Genomic DNA, 22,202 nt, shown 5'->3' on the forward strand with positions numbered 1-22,202 from the left:
GGAGATAATTTAATTAAGAAGCTGAGTAAGTGCATAAAAAAAGGCAATTTAAAACTTCAGGAAAATACCAAAGCTATACAAGAAAAGTTATAATCCTAATATGAAAGAAACTAGACTTGTAATACTGGAGCAGATTTTAGTCTCAGTCCACAAATTTAAAAAAAGCAAACAAACACCTTAAACATTAATGATAGGGTGGGAGGCGGGGATAGCCCTTAGAGCAAAAATTCAAGACTTCTGTATGCATAGGTTGCCTCTTAAGGGTCTGCCATCCCAGTCTTTATATGCTCTTTATATCTGGTGAATCTCTACTGCCTTCCTACTATGGTGGGACACAGGTGTCTTACATGACGTCACCCAGGGTCTCATCCACCTAAACACTCAATGAATCTGTCACTCTTTCGAGTCTTGCCACCTCCCCAAGCTTCTTCCACAAAGTGAATTTTGGAATTCACTTTGGCTCCTCTGGAAGAGCCAAACCTCATTCACTTATCAGCCAGAGTGAATCTCCTTGTCTTGGGGAAAAGGGCCTGCTTCTCTGAGACACTGTGTACACCCACAAGTCACATTCCCTTTTGTTTATTTCCCCAATTCCAGGGTTTTCTCTAAAAAATTAAGGTTGGAGGAAGAAACTAAAGCTGGAGAAGGTGCAGGAAATGCATTTGTTCAAGTATCTCACCCTAGGTAAAGCAGTACTAAATTATCTCCCTACCTGAGTAGGGAAAGGAGAAATAGGAAAATAGGGAACAATGAACATGTAGAAATTAATATCTCAAAATATTACCTAGTCATGGTCTATCCTTAGTAAATTTTTGTGTCTTCAGGAAAGAAAATTTGTTTTTGACCTAGATTCAACTCTCTTAATAACAGAGTCTAAGTTTTGAATTTTCCTGGGCAGTAGGCATTATGACTCACTCCCTACCATGTCCCAATTAATCTAAACTATTCATGGCAACTTACCCCCTTGTCCATGATTGGTTCAGGGACGGACAAACCTAAGCCAGCTGGGGACAAATTTGTGTCTCAAGGAGAGTCTTGGTGAGGGCTCTGGGAAATAGACTTCCTTAATCTTTAATGGCATGGAAAGACAGGCTCTTTCTTCTCCAGTAAATTGTGAATGGAAAAGCACAGAGTTCCCAGTGCCACTGGCAGTCACACCACAACAATTAAGATAAGTGGAATAAAGCCAAAACTGGATGACAGAGCAAAGTAGAAAGAATCTGTATCCTTGATGCCATTATTCAAACACTGAATCCTGTCCTTTCTTTATTGCTACAGCCATAATTCCTGGAACCCGTGAATGTGACCTTATTTGGAAAAGGGGTCTCTGCAGAGGTAATTAAACATTCATTTTGTTATTTTCAAGTTCAGCCAGATGTTGAAGAGACACCAATAAAGACATTTTAATTTTAAAAATTCACATTTGACCTTTATTACATAACCATTCTCAAGATCAAAAAAGTCTTTTCAATAGAACTTCACATGACTTTGAAGTTTGGTGGTTTTTTTTTTTTATTTAGTTTCATGGCTTATTTCATAATGTTACTAATGTCAAAAATGTATTCTCTATAACTATGACTCTGGGAATCTGAACACTGAGTTTTGTCTTGGCCATCACATTGGGAGGCCTTGGATAGGTCACTTCTTCCTCTGAGCATTCAGTACTACTGTGGAGCTATGTCAGTGGTTCCCATGCACCCAAGGACAACAGAATCATCACCTTGTTACAAACACAGATTCCTGGGCCCCATCCCAAGCTACTGAATCAGATAATCTAACATTGGGGCCAGGAATCTTATTTTTAACCTAACCAGGCGATTATGATGTACAGGGAACTACTGGATTAGATGGCCTCTGGGTTCCTCATAGCTAAAAATGTGATTTTCTGATTTCTGTTTCTTCTGTCACTGTTTGTCCTATCTCTGCCACTAGATATTGTGTTAAAAAACAGAACCACGAAATAAAAAGTAAAAAAAACCAAAAACCCAAGACCATGATTTAAACCTCTTTACAATCCTTCCAGCACTTACATAGTGCCTGGTATGTTGTAGGCACTCAATAAATACTTGAAAAATTAATCAATTGGTGATTAAATAAATGAATGTTATTTTATGTGGATCCCAATCACCTATGAACAGAGAGATCTATATAGAAAGAAAACATCATAAACTTTTACCTGATATAATCTTGCACTCCCTGTCTGCTCTACTACATATTTTAAATGATGGGTTGTGGGAATGAGGTTAATGCATATTTAGAGAGCCATTAGGAAAGTCATTGAGACGCTTCTGTGGGCTCGATTATCCTGCAGTATTTCCCAGTGGTGGTGATAACTGACAGAGGCTCATGATTCAGCAGGAGCTCGGTTTCCTCCCCTTGACATTTTCACGTCCAGAAAAACCCATATCCCTAATGAGTCACAGATGTTCTTGGGGCCATGCTTGTAGGTCTTTGCATCTGCAAAGGCCACCTGGGGTTTCTGTAGAGTCCCAGTAAGTGGGAAGAGGCACATGTCTTCTGCTAGAAGTTATCCATAAATTCTCCGGCAGTGGGTGTCAGCCAAGCAAAGCGTCCTTCAGAATGTCTGATACCAGCTCTTGGGACTCTACAGTCTCTTCTCCCACCCCCCTCCCTCCTCCATACTCTACTGACCACCCCCGGACTTCCCCAGCTCAGACACTGTCTGCTGGCTTTGGAAGGTACCGGCTCAGGATGAAATCTGTCACAGGGGTGGGCAACTTAGCTAATGGGATGTAGAGGAGTTTGGCATCCAGGCCAGGGTTATAGCGGATGCGGGGGCTCCGGGAGACGATGGCGTGCTCCATGCTGTTGGTGACCTCGCTGATTCTTGGCTCTGCCAGCTGCATCATGTTTTTTAACTTGTCAGTATCTGTTTGAGGGCACAAGAGGGAAGGAAAGTCAACGGCTCTGTTACTCTTCATAAGACATGGTTTCTTCTGAATTCTATCCGAACTCCCTTTCCATCAGATCCCTGATCTCACGTTTCAGGCAGATCTACCACACCCTGCAGGTTGTCCCTTAGGCAAATGCCCTGTAAATAATCTTATTTCTCTTCCTGAACTCAACAACTGTGTGTTGAATTAGCAATGAGAAGAACTGTGCCCAGTTCTGCCACTTATTAGTTGTGTGACTTTGAGCTTAAGCTTCCATCATCTGTAAAATGAGGATAATAATACCTGCTCTGGAGAATAATAAAGATGAAGGGTAGACGATGTGGGAGGACAGAATAGAAAACAAGTGTATACAAGTGCATGGGAAAAATTGGAAGAAAATAAGTAAAAATACTGTCTGGCTGGTGGGATTCCTAGTCACTGGAGGCTCTTTTTTCTCCTATATAGGTCCTAGAGTTCCCAGATTTTCTACAAAAGCATGCAAGAAAAAAAATGTTATTAAAAAATAGTAACAGGGGCGCCTGGGTGGCTCAGTCAGTTAAGCATCTGTCTTTGGCTCAGGTCATGATCTCGGAGCCCTGGGGTGGGGCTCCCTGCTCAACGGGGTGTCTGCTACTCCCTCTGCCCCTCCCCCTATGCTTGTGCACATGCGCGTGCTCTCTCTCTCTGAAAAAAAAATTCTTTTTTAAATGTTAAAAATTTTAATTTAAAAAATTTAAAGATTTTTTAAAAATCTTTTTTTTTTTTTTTTAAGGTCCTGGCCTTGGTCATGAGACCACTGTGGGGCTCAAACGATCTAAGGCACAGACTGGTCTATTGTAAGGCTCCAACAAACATGAGGGGCTATTCTGTTCGCATCTTGTGCACAAGCATGAGGCTATGAGGATGGGAGCAAGGCATCTGAGTGGTCCAAGTCTGCCAAAGCTCACAACACAACTAGGAGACAAACCACATGCTACACTTACAGTCCCTGATGTACACCTTTGCCCGGGACACTGGCAAGTAACTGGGACTGCTTCAGTGAGAGCCCCAAGAACTCCAGAGGAAATGGTGCCTGAGTGTCAGACTTGCCAATAAGGGATTAAAACTTGAAAACCACAGGAACAACAGCTGGCCCAACTTGGGGGATGGTCTAGGAAGACAGAGAATTCACCTCTTCTGGGCAAGACCTTAGTGAGTGGTTGATGAGGGCAGGACAGTGTAGTTTAAGTACCCTTCACCCCCCAATGCCAATGAACCCCCTCTTTGTCTCCTAGAGAGAAAACTACTGCAGTGAACCAGCTGTGCTCTGAATAACTTCTCTGCACTCATGGCAGTGCATTTTCACCTGTTTGCTTACAGAATAATGAATACCAGGGGTCAGGAGTGGGCAGCATCTCCCCTAACACTCCTCTCCCCATGAAGGCTATGGTTCTGCCACTCTGAGCAGTTGCCCCCTGGTCTCAATTCTCAAATCCCAGCCCTGCCACTAGTTGTGTGACCTTGGGTACTTAACCCCTCTGAGCCTCCATGCCCTTAACTCTGCAATGAAAATGAGTCAATGATCCCCAAGGTCTTTCTGTTCCTCTCAGAGACCCCCTCTCCCTCCCAGAGAACTCACAGTTGCGGAAGTACTCCTCCCCATAGCTATCCCGGGTCTCCTGAGGCAGCCGCTCCCACAGCCTTTGCATGCGGGACACCAGGCCCTCCTTGCCCAGGATGGATGTTCGATAGTTCCCGGGCTCAATGATGCTGACTTTCACCCCAAAGTAGTGGAGCTCACGCCTGGGAAAGAAGAGTTGGACTCAGTCTGGGGCCCCAAGATGACAAAGGATCGTCTGGGAGAGTCACTTCTGACCCCTCTACAGGGGCTTACCTCCCAGGAACCCAGAGCTGCTCCCCTACTCCTGTACCAGGTTGGCACTGCCTTCATGCAAATAAGGGCCTCAGCCCTTTCCCAAGCAATCTGCATTAGGCAAACGCAGCAGGAAAGAAGTCAATGGTGAATCTAGACCAAAGCTCTGCCTCCTACCAGGTTCCTCCCACTCGGCCCCATACCCGACAACCATATGGCAAAGGGAATGAAGGGTCTGGGCAAGGCCTGACTCCTCCTCCGTGGGTCTCCCTTGGGCCTGTCTGCCCCCAGACTTCTCTGTCTGCAGGAGAGACTCCCCCTCCTACTCCCATAAGCCCAAACATAGTTTCAGTCTCTTTGGGACAGCTCAAGGGAAGGGCAGGAAGACAGCCCCCATCTCCAGCCCCCTCTTCTCCTCATTCCTGGTCCTTGGGGAAGGCCCCTGAGGACTAGGCTTCTTCCTGCTACTGTGTTAGCTCCCCACCTCCAGAACTCCACTGCCCACATGCTATCCTCCCAAGCCCTCTCTTCCTGAGGTGAAACCCGCAGGACTCCCACCCAGAGTGGTTTGGCCCCGTGGCCCAGTCACCTGATGCTGTCAGAGAAGGCCTCGACACCAAACTTGGAGACACAGTAGCCGCCACCAATGACAGCCACACGACCTCCAGAGCTGGACATGTTGACGATCCTGCCCCGAGCTTTTTTGACCAGAGGTAGCATATGGAGGGTCACTTCGATCAGTCCTACCAAGTTCACGTTGATCACCTTCACGAAGTCCTCCTTCATCAGCCATTCATTGGGCCCACTGGGCAGGCCTACACCAGCATTGTTCACCAGGGCCCATAGGCCTGGGGGTGTGGCGGAGGGAGAGAGAATCACACAGAAATCATTAGCGTCTCTGGAAAAGCATCAGAGTCCCCCACCCACTAGCCCAGGGCTGCCAGGGCACAAGATGGCCCGGCTGGTGGCTTGTGGTGGGGAGTTGTGATGGGCCAGAGGAAGATAAACCTTTTACTAATTAGTTTTCCTAAAGTCCGTCAGCCCTCATGCTTCCTCCTCTCTATTCACCTAGGTATAAGAAACCCACTCCATTTTGCACATTACCAACTCCGTTTATCCACTCCCACATTCATCCATTCATCCCTCCATTATCTAGTCTCAGTCAGTTACAGGGGAAGGTGATAGAGACATAAAGTGAATAAGACAGGGTCTTACCCTTCAAGGAGCTCACAAACCAGAGAGGACATTAATAATATTCCTAAGTAAATATGTAACACATTTAAATAAAACATGAAACATTAAATAAAACATGAAAAAAATGTAATAAGGGCTCTCTTTCAGATATTTAATTTGTGTTGGTGTAAATGGAGAGAAATAATGCTAAGTATTGTCCTTCAACTCTGCAAGGACCCACGCTCGAAGGGCCTCAAGTTCTAGTCCCGGTTCTACCTCCAGCTCCCGACAAGTCCCTTCCTCTCTCTGGGCCTCAGGTCCTCCACCGCCTGGGCAGAACATCTGCTTCCAGCCCGCAGTCTGCAATCCGGAGACCCTTCCAGGCTCAACCCCAGAACCTGCAGGGGAGGCCTCACTTTCATTTGTTTTACACACTGAGCTTCCAAGTGAAATTCCACTTGGAGGAGGATGTTTGATGCTAAAAACATGCTGGAAAGTCTCTAAATGATACCCAAGGACACTTTCCAGCTCTTTTCATTCAAAGATTCCGTAAACCCCACTGTCCTGATTCCTTCCCTTCCCTTCCTCTCCCCTCATTCCACCAGCCCACCTTGACACCTGCAGCCTCAAGATTCCCCTCCCAGCAAAACTCCACTCTTCCGATGGCAGGTCTAGATGTAAACCCCACTTGTGGTCCACCCCTCATTTTAGGCCTGGGGTCCATACACAAGCCATGCTCCCACCATACCTTCCTGCCTTCCTCTAACTAGAGAGATGCCAGGAAACCGGCTGCCTGGTAGGACTCGGACCTTCCCAGCCACAGGAGACTCTTTTGTCTTACAGACGAGGCAATGAGGCTCCTGGGACCCAAAGACTATAAAACCCAAGTGGTCTCTGTCTGTGGAGAAGGGATACACACTTGCCACGACCTGTGATTACCCTGGCCAATAGCTCTTCCTGCTGGCAAACCAGGACTACCTTCATTTTTTTTCCTGCAAAGAACTACTAGAGAACCATCAGAGTGGTGTGAATAGCTCTAAGGCTGTGCCAACCTGTGATGCCCAGAGATCTCAGGGGAAACAAGAAAGCATGCCAGAAACCCTGCCCCCTACCCCCCCGCCCCCCGCTTTCCCAGCACTTTTTAGACCAAGGATGTTGCCCATTGGGGTAGGCAGAATAACAGCCCCTCCAACATGTCCCCATACTAGTCCCTAGAACCTATGAACAGGGTGGGTTACATGGGCAAAAGGAATTAAGAAAGCACATGGAAGTCAAATTGTTAATCACCTGACCTTAAAATGGGAAGATTATCCTGGACTAGCCTGGTGAGCCCAATATAATCAGAGGAGTTTTTTAGGTGGAAGAAGGAGGCAGGAGACAGAACCAAAGAAAGAGAGAGCAGTGTGAAAAGGACTTGGCCCTACCTTGTTGGTCTTGAAGATGGAGGAACAGGGTCATGAGCTAAGAAATGCAGGAAACCTCTAGAAACTGGGAGAGGCAATGAAATGGACTCTCCTCTAGGGCCTCCAGAAGCAACGCACCTCTGTTGACACCTTGATTTTAGCTCAGTGAGACCCATTTTGGACTTCTGACCTCTAGAAGTGTAAGTTAATAAATTTGTTTTGTTTTACAGATTTTTAAAGATTTTATTCATTTATTTGAGAGAGAGAGAGAAAGAGCAACCAATGGGGGGAGGGTAGGGAAGATGCAGAGGCAGAAGCAGGCTCCCCGCTGAGCAAGAAGCCTGAGGGGGGTGGGGGGGCTCGGTCTTAGGACCCTGGGATCATGACCTGAGCCGAAGACAGCCGAAGGCAGTTGCTTAACTAACTGAACCACCCAGGCATCCCTAAATTTGTGTTGTTTTAAGCCACTAAGTTACTGCTTTAATTTATTACAGCAGGAACAAGAACCTAATATACCCAATGACTCATGAACACAAGTGGCTCAAGGCTGAATGTAGGGCACTGGGCAAGGCAGCCTATTGAAGAAAGAGACTCTCACTGAATTATTCATCAATTAGTTCATTCAACAAAAATTTACTGAGCACCTTACTAGATGCCAGACACTGTCTGGGTACTAAGGATAGATAAGGAAAAGAGACAAAAAGCCCCTCCCCCTCCCACCCCTGGCCCTGCCCAGGAAGCTTTATTCTAGCAGGGGAAAACAGACAATAAATAAGAAAAATAAGTAAGTTGTAATAAGTAAGTTGTATGTTGGATAGTGGTAAATGCTAAGGAGAAAAGTAAAGAAGGGAGTTACTGTTTGGCCCCTCCTGGGCCCCAGGGCTCTCTGGTCCCCACCCACTGTGGGGGTCCCCAGACCAGTCCCCCTAGGAGTCAGAACTTCCCTCGGGCTGCTGTTCCACACCAGAGCCATCCCGTTCCTCCTGTTCCTGTGCCCATGCCCTTCGTGCAGGAAGCTTCCTGGGCAGCCCAGCCCAGCCAGCCCACGGTCTCTCTTCCCAGAGGGAGTGGTCACTCTGATGTCAGCATTTAACCTGAGGTCAACCCAACATCCACCATGATATGGGGAAGAGGACCGATCTCTCTCTCTCTCTCCTGCCTTCTAGCCTGACAAAGTCAAGGAGAGCAAACACCCCCACTCAGGGAGTCCAACCTCGTGGTCCCTTTCCCCTCCCCCCAGTCCAATCCCGAGAAGAAACGTGCTCACATTGCCATAGGAGCTGATGGCTGGGACTTCCCAGGTCCTGGAAAGGCAACTCCATCTTTAGCGCCTTGAACGTACAGAACACATGTTCCTTCTCCCGCCTCCTGTGGCAGCCTCCCTCCACTCCTCTGAGTCTCTGGCAGAGAAAACTTCCTTGGGAAATCACCCCTTCATATGAACTGACCAAACCACACGACAGTTTCCAATCCCGCTGAGCCAGAGCCCCAGCCCCCTTCTCTCCATCTCCTCTCCCACCGCATCTGAACAACAGTGTCCCTGATCACTGTCAGACGTCTGGGGGAGAAAGAGAGAAGAAAACACCGAGAGAGCTGAGGAATGCGATTTGCCCCACCTTGCTCGCCCACTTGGTCTCTCACCCACTGGGTTGCTGCCTGTATGCTCTCGGTCTTGGTGACATCCAAGAGGATGGTCTGCAGCCGGTAAGAGGTATCCTGCCGAAGCTTCTGGGCCCCCTCCTCCGTGAAGCAAGCAGCCAGCACCCGCATGCCCCGATCGACCAGCTGCCGGGCCAGCAGGTTCCCGAAGCCCGAGTCACAGCCCGTGATGAAGACGTACTTGTCTGAAAGGTTGCGCACCAGGTTGCAGTTCTTAAACCAGCGGTACATAAAGGAGAGATCCGTGATAGCCGCCATGGAGCAGGGGGAAGGTGACGGCCAAGAAGCCTGGGCTCGGGAGACGGTGGGAGAGGCTGGTCCTCTGAGCCCCGGCTGGCAGTCTGCTGGAACCCACTGAGAAGAGCTCTCCTCCCTTCTACCACTGGCAACAGACCCAGGGCTCCCGGGTGAGCCACTTTATAATTTCTAGAGGTGGATGCATCAACACACCAATTAGCCTAGATGCAAGAAATTCAAGTCCAACCTGAAGTTGTGTGACCTCAGACAGTCCTGGTGGCTGCCTCTCGCTCTCCCCCAGCCCTGATGGGGAAAGATGCCAAGGATGGGAAAGACCTTGCTGGTGAGGTCGATGCTGAGACGGGGCTCGTCCTGGGTGGTCTGAGCAGGAGCAGGGTCATGTGGTAGGCAGCCAGCAGATGGCGAAGATGACCACGTAGGAGGACTCTGCCCAGAAATCCTCCCTGGAAATCCCCACCTCCGGCCCCGGGACCGAAATCATTTGTCATGAGGGCAGACACGTTGATAAACTTAATTTTTATTTTCAGGGGAAAAAGTTAAGACAAATTCATTAATGTAAAACAAACAGAATTGGTTTTGCCCACCCCCCCAAACCCCCAAAGAAATGAGTTTTAGGTTACTAGCTCTTTGGAATTCTCTGCCCTTAGGTGAATCTCCATGATAAGAGAAGAAGAAAAAGAAAGCATCATCCCCAGAGTAGATGTGCCTCCAAGGTCCTGAGGCCAGAGGTAGCAGGGCCCGCCTACAGGGAGGCTATTTCTGAAAACTGGAAAGAGGAGAAGCTCCAGGCCTGGGTCCTTAGGAGGTGATACCAACGAGGAACCTCACGGCACTCCAGGCAGGCCCAGCTCTCCTCAACCAGTGACCAGGCAAATACACAAAGTTAAGGACAGAAGACACAATAGCTACTACCCCAGGGCAGGGCCCCCAGTGGGCATTTCCTTCCACCTCTAGGCACACACTAGGTGATTTGGTGAGCTGAGAAGCCTGGAGGGGATGTGTGACAGTGGAAGGAAGGGATTATGAAGTCAACTGACACAGTGGCTAATCGGATGTACAGAGGTAGGGTAGACCAGGAATCAAGGGGAAACTCCCTTTAGAGAACCCCATGAGAATAATGTATGGGGCTGATAACAGGTAGAACCATAAGTGGCAAGAGAAGTCAGGGTCGAGGATGTTTTGGACATAGGGAAGGGAGGCAGGAGAAGAGATAGTTATGATATGAACATCGTTGAGATGAAGTCCAGCCAGATGATGAGGACAGGCCCTGAGATCCCTGGGCAGATGCAGGAAGGACCTGAGGCCTAATCTTGGCTCTGAGAAGGAATGACATATGGGAAAAGCAGAGGACTAGAGTCAGAGACTTGGAAAATTCTCAGGGTTAGGATGTGGAGAGTAGGGAGAGAGTCCAGGAAATTGAGCAAAGAACTCACCGAAGTTAGGAGGGAAGCTGATAAAGAAAAAGAAGTAAGAGATGAGAGAGAGGAGCCACACCTAGGACCCTAAGATGCAGGGACAGAAGGATGTTGGGGTCTATGGTAGCTCTTGGAATAAACCTCTAGAGACACCATTCCCCAAGATGACCCTGGCCACCAGCTCATCCTGAGGGACTGGGGGCCAGCCACCCACATCTTCCGGGTCCAAAGGCTCTGACAGAAACGGAGCCACAAATTTCCTAAGGTGAAGAGCCAAAGAAGCATCTCTATGCGCCACTATCCACGAAAGTTAGTGAGCTTCAGAATCAAATAATGTACATGTTGCCTCAGGAAAGACCAGAGAGCTTGGCCATTCTATAGCAAGGATGGTGGGAGCGAGAGGTCAGATCATGGGCACACCCCTGGGGTGCAGATCCAAACCCTGTGTGGGACAGAGATGGGAAGTGGTGGAGACAAACCTTACCCATGGCACACCCAGCCCAAGGCACAACTCCCACGCTCAGCTAGGGAGGTATGTCCCAACTCTGGCTCCCGGGTAGGTGAATAGAGCAATCTTGGCTAAGGGAAGTCTGACAATGTTGCTCAAGGGCTGAGCAGTCCCAGGAGTATCCTAGTCCTTGAGAAGACAGGTGACATCCGGGGGTTGTCTCTGGATTTAGAAAAGGATGACTTAGAACGACTCCAACACAGGACCTGGCCTGATTCACCATTTCATGGGCCTGTGTGCTGACGGATGATCACAGCAGTGCTCCCCTGGGTTCAGACTCCCAAAGGCTAGGAAAAGCAGGTCATGCAGTGGGGAATGGGAACCACGGAGAAGGGCTCTTTTCCTAGGGCTTGAAATGCCCCACTCTCAATGACAAGTCCCCCTGCTGAGTAGGCACCTGAGGCTGACAGGTCAGGCCGGTGGTTGGGCTCCATCCACACCTCTGCTCACTAGTCTGGTCAGCAGAGAGGGGCCTCGAGCTCCTCCAGACCATTTCTAGCACCTGCTGCATGGGTGAGAATGAATGACACAGCAACATCTGACCTCGCTTTCTGTTTTCACCAAGAACACTGATGTCATTCCGTAGTATCAGATCCCCCTAAGGGCTCCATGGCCTTAGTCTGAAACTGAGGGAAGAAAACTAAAACACCTGATGAGACAGCTCCCAGCTCATTTGTCCTCAGCTCAGGAATCTACACCACTCTCTGCAAATGCTTTCTCTGTTCAGTCCCTACTCAGAACATCATCAGAGCAGTGGGGACATAGAGAGTCCCCGGTTGCAGGAAGCGCTGGGTAATTGAGGAAATTCCTGCCTGGCACACAGTAGGTGCTCAGCAAAGGTTAGCAGGAAACAAAAGACTGGGGTCAAGAAGTGACTCCCACTCTCCTCCCCTGGAGGATGGGGGAAGGGAGACATGGGCTGCAGAAGCTGGGGAGGGCCGCAATTGGGGGCATAAATCTAAAGGAGGGGACAGAGGGCTGCAGAGAGGTTGCTGCTGAGGGAAGAGGCTTGATGTCCCTGGGAAAGGGACCAGGGCTCACCAGTGCTTTAGTGACTTCTCCTTGTCTGTCCACCCATGGGTTTCCTGTGACCCCAGGTTACTTGTTAAATCCTGGAAAGGAAACATTGGCCCCCCACTTCTGTGGAAGGAAGAGAGTGATCTAACTCCCCTCTTGAAATCCCCCTCAGGTTATCCTCCTGCTCCCTTGATCTCCGTAAAGGCACCGGGCTCCTCCTTTCATGGACTCACACCCCACTGCTCCCCAAGGTCACAGTTCCCATCACTGGACCTAGGCAAATTTTCAACTTTTGAGTCAAAAATAATCAATGGACATCAAGGTTTCAAGACAACTCAACAACTGGTTCGTTCCTTCCTTCCATTCTTTCTTTCTTTTTTTCTTTCTTTCTTTTTATTTATTTGCTTGAGAGACAGAGAGCACACAAGCAGGGGGAGTGGCAGGCAGAGGGAGAGGGAGAAGCAGACTCCCCGCTGAGAAGGGAGCCCAACCAGGGGGCTTGATCCCAGGATTCTGGGATCCTGACCTGAGCCAAAGGCAGACACTTAACCGATTGAACCAACCAACTGAAAGCCGGTAACTGGTTTCTGTGTCCTGTGTCATGATCCCAATTATGGACATGTCCTTTCAGCCAAGGTCTGGGAGCTGGCACCTCAAGCTAATGGCACAGGCTGGGGTCATCATGCACATCTCCATTCTATCACAGGTATCTTCAGTGGAGAGGGACATTAACTCCCCCAGGCTGTGTCCATCCTGTGGGAGAGGGATACCCTGAGGAGGGGGGCAGAGGCAGAGGAGGTGGGGGCTGAGACCCCCCCCTGCTGCTGACACTGCCAAGAGTATGGATTCCTCAAGGTGGCAGGAGGGCCAAAAATGCTCAGAGCCTTGAGAAGCCATTCAAGAAACAGGACATGGGTGTGTGCTTTGGAATCCCTATTCCTCAGCCACAAAACTTGATTCTTTCCTCCTGATAGCTCCAGAGTGCTGAGTAATGTCCCAGGGAAGCTTGGGGAGGAGGTGGGGAGGAAGGTGAGGCAGGTGTCCTTGGTGACATGAGATTCCCCCCTCTCTCCATCTCTCTCCCTCCCCCTGAGGCATCCCTGCCCTCACATTGGACCCAACTCCCTCTTACCATGCACCGCAGCTTGGGTTACAGAGCCTTAAGGGGCTTCAGGGAGCTCCAGGAAATGATGGCGTCCACCAGCACAGTGGGCATGTAGCTCATGGGGAGGTAGAGGAGCTTGGCATCCCAGCCCGGGGAGTACCGGGTACGGGGGTGGCAGGCCGTCAGTGCGTGCTCCATGCAGTCTGTCACCAAGTACAGGTTGTTGCAACATGATGACTCCAGCTTTTTGATTGATTTCTTGACTGTCCAAAAAGAACGACACAGTCTCACATTCCAGTCTTCAGGATCAACTGATGGAAAGAGTTTCCAAAAGCGCCCCACCTCCCCACCGCTCCCAGGTCACCTCCAGGTTGACTCCATGGAGTTCAGCGGAGCCTGTCCCATCTCCTACCACAGGAACACTCTCCACACTAAGCCCCATCTGGCTCCATCATGGGAACGTGTGCTCTGCAGAAACCGAGGTCTCTACAAACACTAGCTATCTGAGCACCTGAAAACCAGCGGTTCTCATGCTGGCTTGCCAGGAATCCAGGTCTGTCTTCTTCCCTCTCTGGCTTCGGGTTTCTCCCCAAACAACGAGGGCATCAGAGGAAACAGTGGTCCCAGGTCTAACAAGCCTAGGTCTTCCCTGAGGTCACCATGGGGATGGAAGGAAATGTCCCCTCTGAGTGGGGGACTCCAAGCCTGGAGGAGGGGCCCAGGTCTGTAGGAGGTGCTAGGGATGGGTTTTACTTCCCTCTCCCCAGCCCACAGCTCACTCACCAGATGCCAGGAACTTCTCCCCATAGATCTCCTTCACCTCCGGGCTGGCCTGATCCCATGCCTCCTGGGCGGCCCTAGAAATCTTCTCAGGGCTGCAGATGTTAGTGTTGAAGTAACCAGGCTCGATCACAGCTACCTTCACTCCGAAGTAGGAGAGCTCCCTCCTGCAAGGCAGACAGGCAGAGGGGCAAGCAAGGACTTGGGAGGCCCCGGGGACAAACACAACAAACAAACAAATTTGGTATACACTGAATTCAGCATTGGGGTGGGTGGGATCAACTCAAAAGCTTGGGAAGGTTCCAAGAGCAGCAGCCTAGGGGAGAAAATAATGATCGGCATAGTCCGTGTATAACGTGCTTGTGTTTCCCAGCACTGTCTGCACTCCTGAGCTCATGTCCCACCTCGGCTGCTGCAGGACACTGTTCATGGGCCATCTCCTCCTGTTTCCCCTCACATCCAATCCATCTCCAGACTTGGCCCATTTTACTCCAGCTCACCCCTCCTCAGACCCCCTCCCTTCCTCTTCTGCCTTTGGTTCTCTGAGGAACACCTTAGCCTGCATGTCAGCTCCCTCAGACCCAGAGCCAACTTCTGCCCGATTCACCAGAGGCTGATTTGACAAACCTGAGTAAACACCTTCCATGGAGTCCTGCTGCCAACAACATGAAGGTTTGCAACCTGTCTGGACCCCCACCCCCGCCCTGTCCCCATGGCCACATGCCCAGCAGGCCCCCTGTCCAGTAGCCTGGAGGACCCGGCAGCATAGGGAGGCAGCCATGACTCACCTTGGGCTTGGGCTTGGGCTCAAGTCGTTCCCTCACACAGCAGGCCTTCCCACTCAGCTTTGCCCGGGTGCCAAATCCATTTCTTCAATCCTCAGTTCTGGCCCTTCTCCAGGACCCTCCCCTCATTCCGCTAGCCACCACCACCACCATGGCTACCTGGCTTGGTCACAACCATCATGAGAGATGGTCATAACATCTGTGTCTCTCTTGTCCCTTTTCTCAGCTGTCAGACTTTTTTTTTCTTCAATATTTTATCTATTTATTTGAGAGAGACAGAGAGAGAGAGAGAGAGCACGTAGAGTGGAGAGAGGAGAGGGAGAAGCAGACTCTGCACTGAGCCGGGAGCCTGAAGTGGGACTCGATCCCAAGACCCTTGAGATCATGACCTGAGTTGAAGGCAGATGCTTAACCAACTGAGCCACCCAGGTGCCCCTCAGCTGTCAGACTTTTTAGATCAGACACATATGTTGTATACTCACAGAAGTGCCAAGAAGTAATTACTGAACGAAGTCAAATGCTGAACCCCTCACGTGAAAGGCCCCCCAAAGCTGAACATTATAGGAATTACGGACATGAGCTCTGTAGCCAAACGATCTCAGGTCCAATGCTGCCTCAGACACTTCCCTACTGTGGCTCCTCCCCCCGGGCAGTGGTGGGTGAAACCAGTTCTATACGCCTGGGGCCCATTCCAACATCCAGAACACAGGATGGTGCTTCCCAGGGAACGTCTGGCACAAAGCAAGAAAGAAGCATCTGGAAAGAAGAGCCTCTGAGGCTGTGAGGAAATGAAGCCCTAGAAAATCCTCCCCCAGAAGCACAGAAGCAGGAGGACTGAGGGAGGGCCTCTGTCCCAGTCCAATACCTGAGGGAGTCTGAGAAGGCCTCGACGCCGTACTTGGAGATGCAGTAGCCCCCACCCAAAATGGAGAGCCGGCCCATGATGCTGGAGACATTGACCACGCGGCCCCTCGCCTTTCTCACTAGGGACAGCAGGCTCAGGGTCACCTCCAACAACCCCAACAGGTTCACGTTGAGTATCTTCATGAAGTCATGCTTGGTCAGCCACTCATTGGGTGCCATGGGCACAGAGACGCCAGCGTTATTCACCAGGCCCCAGAGTCCTGGGCACAGGGCAGGGAGAGAGAAACGTCTGTGTGCCTGAGTGAGATGCAGCTATGGTCCCAAGTCACCTCCCAATTCACTTTTTTACAGAACCAACAACAATGCCTACATGGTACAAAGGACAAGCGTGCAGGAGAGGAACTGGGGACGAGGTGGCTACGAGAGGGCCAGGCTCTACACACACACTGAGCTTCTGGATGCCCACTGAGCTAGAATGAACACTCCTTCTCGTCTTCCTGCTCCTAGGGACCAGGCACACAGGAGGTAATAAACCCCTTTTAGTGAAGATTGTGCCCAGAGTTCCAGATAATAGCACGGCGTTCACAACTCTCATAGGAAAGAGACAGCAAGAGGTAGACAGGAATGGCTAAGTGACAAAAATGAAGAGGAAACCAGCGAAGAAGGGAAAAGAAAATTTAAAAATAAGTGAAAGGAAGAAAAAACACATGAAAACTGACTGCCCAATCTCTGTTGGGAAAGACAGACCTGAAATTCCAGCATCAGGGTAATCTAGAGAACAGGCCTGCCCTGGACACCTGGGGACAGGCTTTGCAACAGCCTGCACCAAATCCAAGGCTGTATCCGTCAGGAAGCCAAGGCCGGTCTTTGTGCTAGGGAATTCCAAAGTCCCCCCACGGTGAGCCTGGGTCAGGCTTCTGGAGGAGGTGAGACTGAAGGTCTTACCTTAGCCCCAAGAAGGGTCGCCCTCTCCTTCACCCTCCCAAAAGGTCACTCTCGCCCCCTCCTCCTAAGTCCCCAGCCGCCTCAGCTTTCAGGAAAGCTCCCCAGAGAGAGATGGGGGAGAAGAGACACACAAGGGTTTGAAATGGTCCTCAGTGACAAAGGGCTGGTGGTCGGGAGAGGTGGGGAGTGGAGGGGAGGGACAGGGTTTGACCCTGGGGATACTGGAAAGGGAAGAAGGCCCCCTGTGATACTCATCTCTCCCTTGCTCAGAAACCTTCTCCGGCCTTAAAGAAATGCATGCTCTGTGATCCAATTCTTGTTTTTTTGTTTTTTTTTAAGATTTTATTTATTTGACAGACAGAGATCACAAGTAGGCAGAGAGGCAGGCAGAGAGAGAGGAGGAAGCAGCTCCCCACTGAGCAGAGAGCCTGACGTGGGGCTCGACCCCAGGACCCTGGGACCCTGGGACCCTGGGACCATGACCCGAGCTGAAGGCAGAGGCTTTAACCCACTGAGCCACCCAGGCGCCCCACAATTCTTGTATTTTACTTAACATTACTGAGAATGGAAACAAAGCTTTCGTACAGAAATCTCCACTGAGACATTGTTTCTGCCAGCAAAAGTGGAAAACACACGTCAGCAGACAACGCTATAGGATGGCTCCAATGAATGGTGGTCTCATAGCATGCCTGGATATACAGACATCGAATATTACGTTTTGGAAAAGATTTGATGATGAAAATGCTGATCAGAAGATACATAATAGGGGCGCCTGGGTGGCTCAGTGGGTTAAAGCCTCTGCCTTCGGCTCAGGTCATGATCCCAGGGTCCTGGGATCGAGCCCCGCATCAGGCTCTCTGCTCAGCGGGGAGCCTGCTTCCTCCTCTCTCTCTCGCTGCCTGCCTCTCTGCCTACTTGTGATCTCTGTCTGTCAAATAAATAAATAAATCTTTAAAAAAAAAAAAAAAAAAAAAAGAAGATACATAATAATATAGAGAGTGACTATGGAAACCGGGCTTTGGGAAATGTTCTTTTATCTTAATCCTCGTCTGTTTTCTACGAGTGTGTTTTATACTTTTAATCACAAAAAAAGACATCAGTGATGTCCTCTTTCCCGAGAAGAGCAGGCAGCATAATAGAGGAGAAAGAGCAGGACCCCTCACCCGTGCTTGACTAGAAGTCCCTTCAGTTCCCCGAGCCTCAGTGTCCTCCTAAGTCAAACACGGCTGATCTTAAAGCCCTACAGAGGCCCGGGTGTGAAGGCCCCATCCAGAAACAGTGTGCCTGCTGAGACCAGGAGCCTGGGTCCAGCCTGGTCCAGCCCTGTGCTGCCCCATCACAAGCCTCGAGGGCCCAACACCTCCTCCAGACTTTTGGCCCTAAACTTAGGCTGGGCTCATCTAACCCTGGGCTCAGACCCAGGCACTGCAGGCCTTCTGCTCTGGAAACTCTAGAGCTTGAGGCTTTGAAAATCAGAACATCTCAGGAACCTCCCCAGTTTCACAGAAGAGAGATCTCCCTGGTGCAGAGAGAAGAAAAAAGAGACACAAACAGGAATCGGGGCCTTACCTCTGTCCCCCACTCGCTCCTTCACCCACTGGGCGGCCGCAGAGATGCTCTCTGTCTTGGTGACGTCCAGGATCACCGTCTCCAGCCTGTCTGATGTCTGGCCTCTCAGCTGCTGGGCCCCCTCCTCCGTCAGACACGCGGCCAGCACCCTCAAGCCTCGCAGGTCCAGCTGCCGGGCCAGCAGGTTCCCGAAGCCCGAGTCACAGCCCGTGATGAAGACGTACTTGTCTCGGAGGTTGCTCACCACCTGCCTCTCCCGGTACCAGCGCAGGAGGAAGTAGAGGCCCACGAGGGCCGCCAGGCACAGCCACATGGCTTTGCAGGGAACGCACAGGCTGAAATGAAACAAGAGTGTGGCCAGTGGTCAGGCAGGACGACTTAAGAACACATGCAGCTGGCCAGCCTCCAGGCTGTCTGACAGAGCGTCCTCGAGTTTTTCCCGGTCGCCATCTTCAGTGGCTAATATTGATTCCGGCGCCATCTTCCATGCTCTTTGGTACACTTACGCCCTTTCTACTAGATGCCATTGGATTTCACCAAGAATCCTTTGACACAGAGATGCTTTTCCCAGATGCTTTACCTTCTCCCGGTCCTTGTGCTCCTCCCACTTCCCTCTGCCCACCTACTCTCTCTCTCTCTCTCTCTCTCTCTCTCACACACACACACACACACACACTGGGGTCCCCTATGTCCTAGATCTCATGCTTCAGAACTGTCTTCTTCACTCTTATTCAAGGCTGGAACCCTGGTCTCCCTGACTTACTGGAGATTCTTTTTTTTTTTTTTTTTTTAAGATTTTTTAATTTATTTGACAGACAGAGATCACAAGTAGGCAGAGAGGCAAGCATAGAGAGAGGGAAGCAGGCTCCCCACTGAGCAGAGAGCCTGATGTGGGGCTCGATCCCAGGACCCTGGGACCATGACCTGAACCGAAAACAGAGGCTTTAACCCACTGAGCCACCCAGGTGCCCCCTTACTGGAGATTCTTATAAAGATGACAGATACGCCGTGAATCAAGATGCATGTGGTTTTGGGGCACCTGGGTGGCTCAGTTGGTTAAGCGACTGCCTTTGGCTCAGGTCCTGATCCTGGAGTCCCAGGATCGAGTCCCTCATTGGGCTCCCTGCTCTGCAGGGAGTCTGCTTTTCCCTCTGACCCCTCCCCTCCATGCTCTCTCTCTCTCGTTCTCTCTCTCAAATAATAAATAAAATCTTAAAAAAAAAAAAAAAAGGCACACGTGGTTTTAAAACCCAGCTTTGCTACCAACCAACTGTGTGACCTGGGCCTGCTGGCTTACACTTGGGCCAGGGTTTCCTCCTTGGGCTCAGGATACAGAACTCAGTCCTCAGAAATCTAAGTCCCTGTCAGTCTCTCCAGGGGTTAGAAGGAGAAGGCACAGAGTAGAAGGTCCCCTCCTCCTGCACTAGTTCTCTGAAGCAGACAGTTGTTCAGGAACCTGAAGGGGAATCTGACCTCCAAGGCAAGGAAAGGGGAGAAGGGAATGGGGGTGGGCACACGCAGGAGAGACACAGCTCCGTCTTTGGGAGGGTGGAAAGGAAGCACTTGGGCCAAGTGGGTCTCACTCCATGGAGATGCCCTGTCCCCGGGCCCGGGGCGCCTGCTTGCCTTGTGCTCTGCCCTCCCACAGCCAGAATCCAGCCCAGACACAGACTCCAAAGGCAGAAAAGACTGGAATCCAGCCCAGACAAGACTCCAAAGGCAGAAAAGATGGATTTGCACAGGGGCCAGGGTAGGGGGTGTCCTAAACCCCATCCGAGCAGGCAGGGCTATAATCCCATGTAACTGCAAAGATGTGGGTTCAGTGTGTGTCTGGGTGATGGTGGGAGGAGGTGGGAGCTGCCCCCTTAGCAGACTAAAGAAAGGACTGGAGAATGGCTATCCATGGAGGGGGTTCAGGGTGAGGCAGAGGACCCCATTTCCACAAAAGGAGAGTGGACAGAGCTGGGGCTGGGACAAGAACAGAAGCCATTTGGACTGCTCTGGGTGTCTCCTGCACTATCCACATTTATACAGCTCCGCCTGGTAAATGAGAAATAGGAGAGGCACAGGGTGGGGTGAGCGGCAGAGAGGCTGCCCCACAGGAACCAGAGGCTCACCTGCCCCCAAGTCTCCCCAGCAGGTGAAAAAGACACAAAGGGGCACCGATTAAGCCTTTAGTTGTTTTGTGTGGGGAGCTGACTACAGTCCTTAAAGTGTGTGTCTCTTAAGGTGGAGGCGGTGGCAGCATGGACAGGGCTGCAGAAATGAAACCGTCCCTGCTTCCTGGGGTCACCACCAGGACCCTCCTACACAGGCTGCCCAAAGGCTGGGGGAGGAAGAAAGCAAGGAGGAAGGAAGGAGCCCTGGAAACGCTCAGGGGCCCATGGCAACATGCGCATCCTAACTGGACACCAAACCCCACTAAGGGAGCAGACCATATTCCTTTACTTGCAAGGAACCAGAGGGTTTCTTCCTCAGTGACCACAAATGCCTTCCCCACCAGTTTTCAAGGGGGCCAGGCAGCAGAGACATCTCCCAGCCCTCAAGGCGCGCTGCTGCACTCTTGGAAATCCTCAGAGCAACGTGACCGCTTGCCGCTGCTCTCTGGGGCTGCGAGGAGCTTCAGAGTCCATTTCAGGTGGGAAGAACCGCAGGAAGTTCAGAGAGGGCAGTAAGAGAAAAGAGGCTGGGGTGCCCCTTACTTACCTGGGAGCTGTGGGGGCCCGAACGAGAAAGCCTGCAGAGGCCCCAGGGGGATGGAGACTGGTCGCTGCGAATCTCTACACTGAGATCCCCAGTGGCTCCAGGACCGCCCCTGTAAGCCAAGTGCGCGCTGGGACGGAGGCGCGCGCCCCCTGGTGGTGCCCTGCTGGAGGCTCAGCGGGACCACCTTCCAAGTGGCGCGACCGCCACCCCGTTCCCTTTTCTCCTTCCAGTGTGGCTCTTCTGAAAAGGGGAGCCACAGGTGATGGGAAAGGGAGCTGGAAAGGGCAAGGCGTGAGTACTAGCTGTGCAAGCGTGTTTCCAGCTCTACAGGAATTCCCCCTCCGCCCCCCCGGAGTGGGAGCCCCAAACTATAGAGACACAACTCTGTCTTCAGTGAGAGAATCGGGCGCATGGATTTCAGTGGAGCCTGTCCCACCTCCTATCACAGGAACACTCTCCACACTAAGCCCCATCTGGCTCCATCATGGGAACGTGTGCTCTGCAGAAACCGAGGTCTCTACAAACACTAGCCATCTGAGCACCTGAAAACCAGCGGTTCTCATGCCGGCTTGCCAGGAATCCAGGTCTGTCTTCTTCCCTCTCTGGCTTCGGGTTCCTCCCCAAACAACCAGGGCATCAGAGGAAACAGCGGTCGCAGGTCTAACAAGTCTGTGTCTTCCCTGAGGTCACCAGGTAACCACATGGGACCATGGGGATGGTAAGAAATGTCCCTTCTGTGTGGGGGACTCTGACCCTGGAGGAGGGGCCCGGGTCTGTAGGAGGCTCTAGGGATGGGCCCAGGACAGCCACACAAAGGTTTGCTTCCCTCTCCCCAGCCCACAGCTCACTCACCAGACGCCAGGAACTTCTCCCTATAGATCTCCTTCACCTCCAGGCTGGCCCGATCCCATGCCTCCTGGGTGGCCCTAGAAATCTTCTCAGGGCTGCTGATATTAGTTTTGAAGTAACCAGGCTCAATCACATCTTCACTCTGAAGTAGGAGAGCTCCTTCCTGCAAGGCAGACAGGCAGAGGGGCAAGGACTTGGGAGGCCTTGGGGACAAATACAACAAAGAAGTTTACCAAGACATTATGTATATTGAATGAGATGAATACAATGTTGGAAACAATTTCACAGCATACCACGAGGTACTGTTGAAGTGCTGAGAGCAGGACCCAGCCCCGGCAATGTCCCCAGCCACTGATGCCAACCTTTAAGCCAGGTCCCCTGTCTCAGCAACTCCTCCAGGAAGTGAGCCTCCCTAGACAC

General features: G+C 51.0%; 2 protein-coding genes across 3 annotated transcripts; both read right to left on the minus strand.

Annotated features, from left to right (window-relative positions):
- Window positions 1–9,702, minus strand: SDR9C7 (short chain dehydrogenase/reductase family 9C member 7). The gene is made up of 4 exons (XM_080811523.1): window positions 8,939–9,702; window positions 5,336–5,594; window positions 4,513–4,676; window positions 1–2,890 (listed from the first exon to the last, which is right to left on the minus strand). The coding sequence occupies exons 1-4, from the start codon at window positions 9,237–9,239 to the stop codon at window positions 2,673–2,675; spliced, it is 942 nt and encodes a 313-aa protein (XP_080667649.1). The 5' UTR covers window positions 9,240–9,702; the 3' UTR covers window positions 1–2,672.
- Window positions 9,703–12,525: 2,823 nt separating this feature from the next.
- On the minus strand, window positions 12,526–21,627 carry RDH16 (retinol dehydrogenase 16). Of its 2 annotated transcripts, none has more exons than XM_080811518.1 (6): window positions 21,476–21,627; window positions 18,228–18,562; window positions 15,715–15,973; window positions 14,068–14,231; window positions 13,312–13,547; window positions 12,526–12,932 (listed from the first exon to the last, which is right to left on the minus strand). In XM_080811518.1, the coding sequence occupies exons 2-5, from the start codon at window positions 18,538–18,540 to the stop codon at window positions 13,330–13,332; spliced, it is 954 nt and encodes a 317-aa protein (XP_080667644.1). In that variant the 5' UTR covers window positions 18,541–18,562; window positions 21,476–21,627; the 3' UTR covers window positions 12,526–12,932; window positions 13,312–13,329. The 2 variants fall into 2 exon arrangements, with proteins under 2 accessions (XP_080667644.1, XP_080667643.1); XM_080811517.1 differs by lacking the exon at window positions 21,476–21,627 and adding an exon at window positions 20,934–21,325.
- Between the last annotated feature and the right edge of the window lie 575 nt (window positions 21,628–22,202).

The sequence above is a fragment of the Martes martes genome (genome assembly GCF_963455335.1).
Source record: "Martes martes genome assembly, chromosome: 8".
Lineage (NCBI taxonomy): Eukaryota > Metazoa > Chordata > Mammalia > Carnivora > Mustelidae > Martes > Martes martes.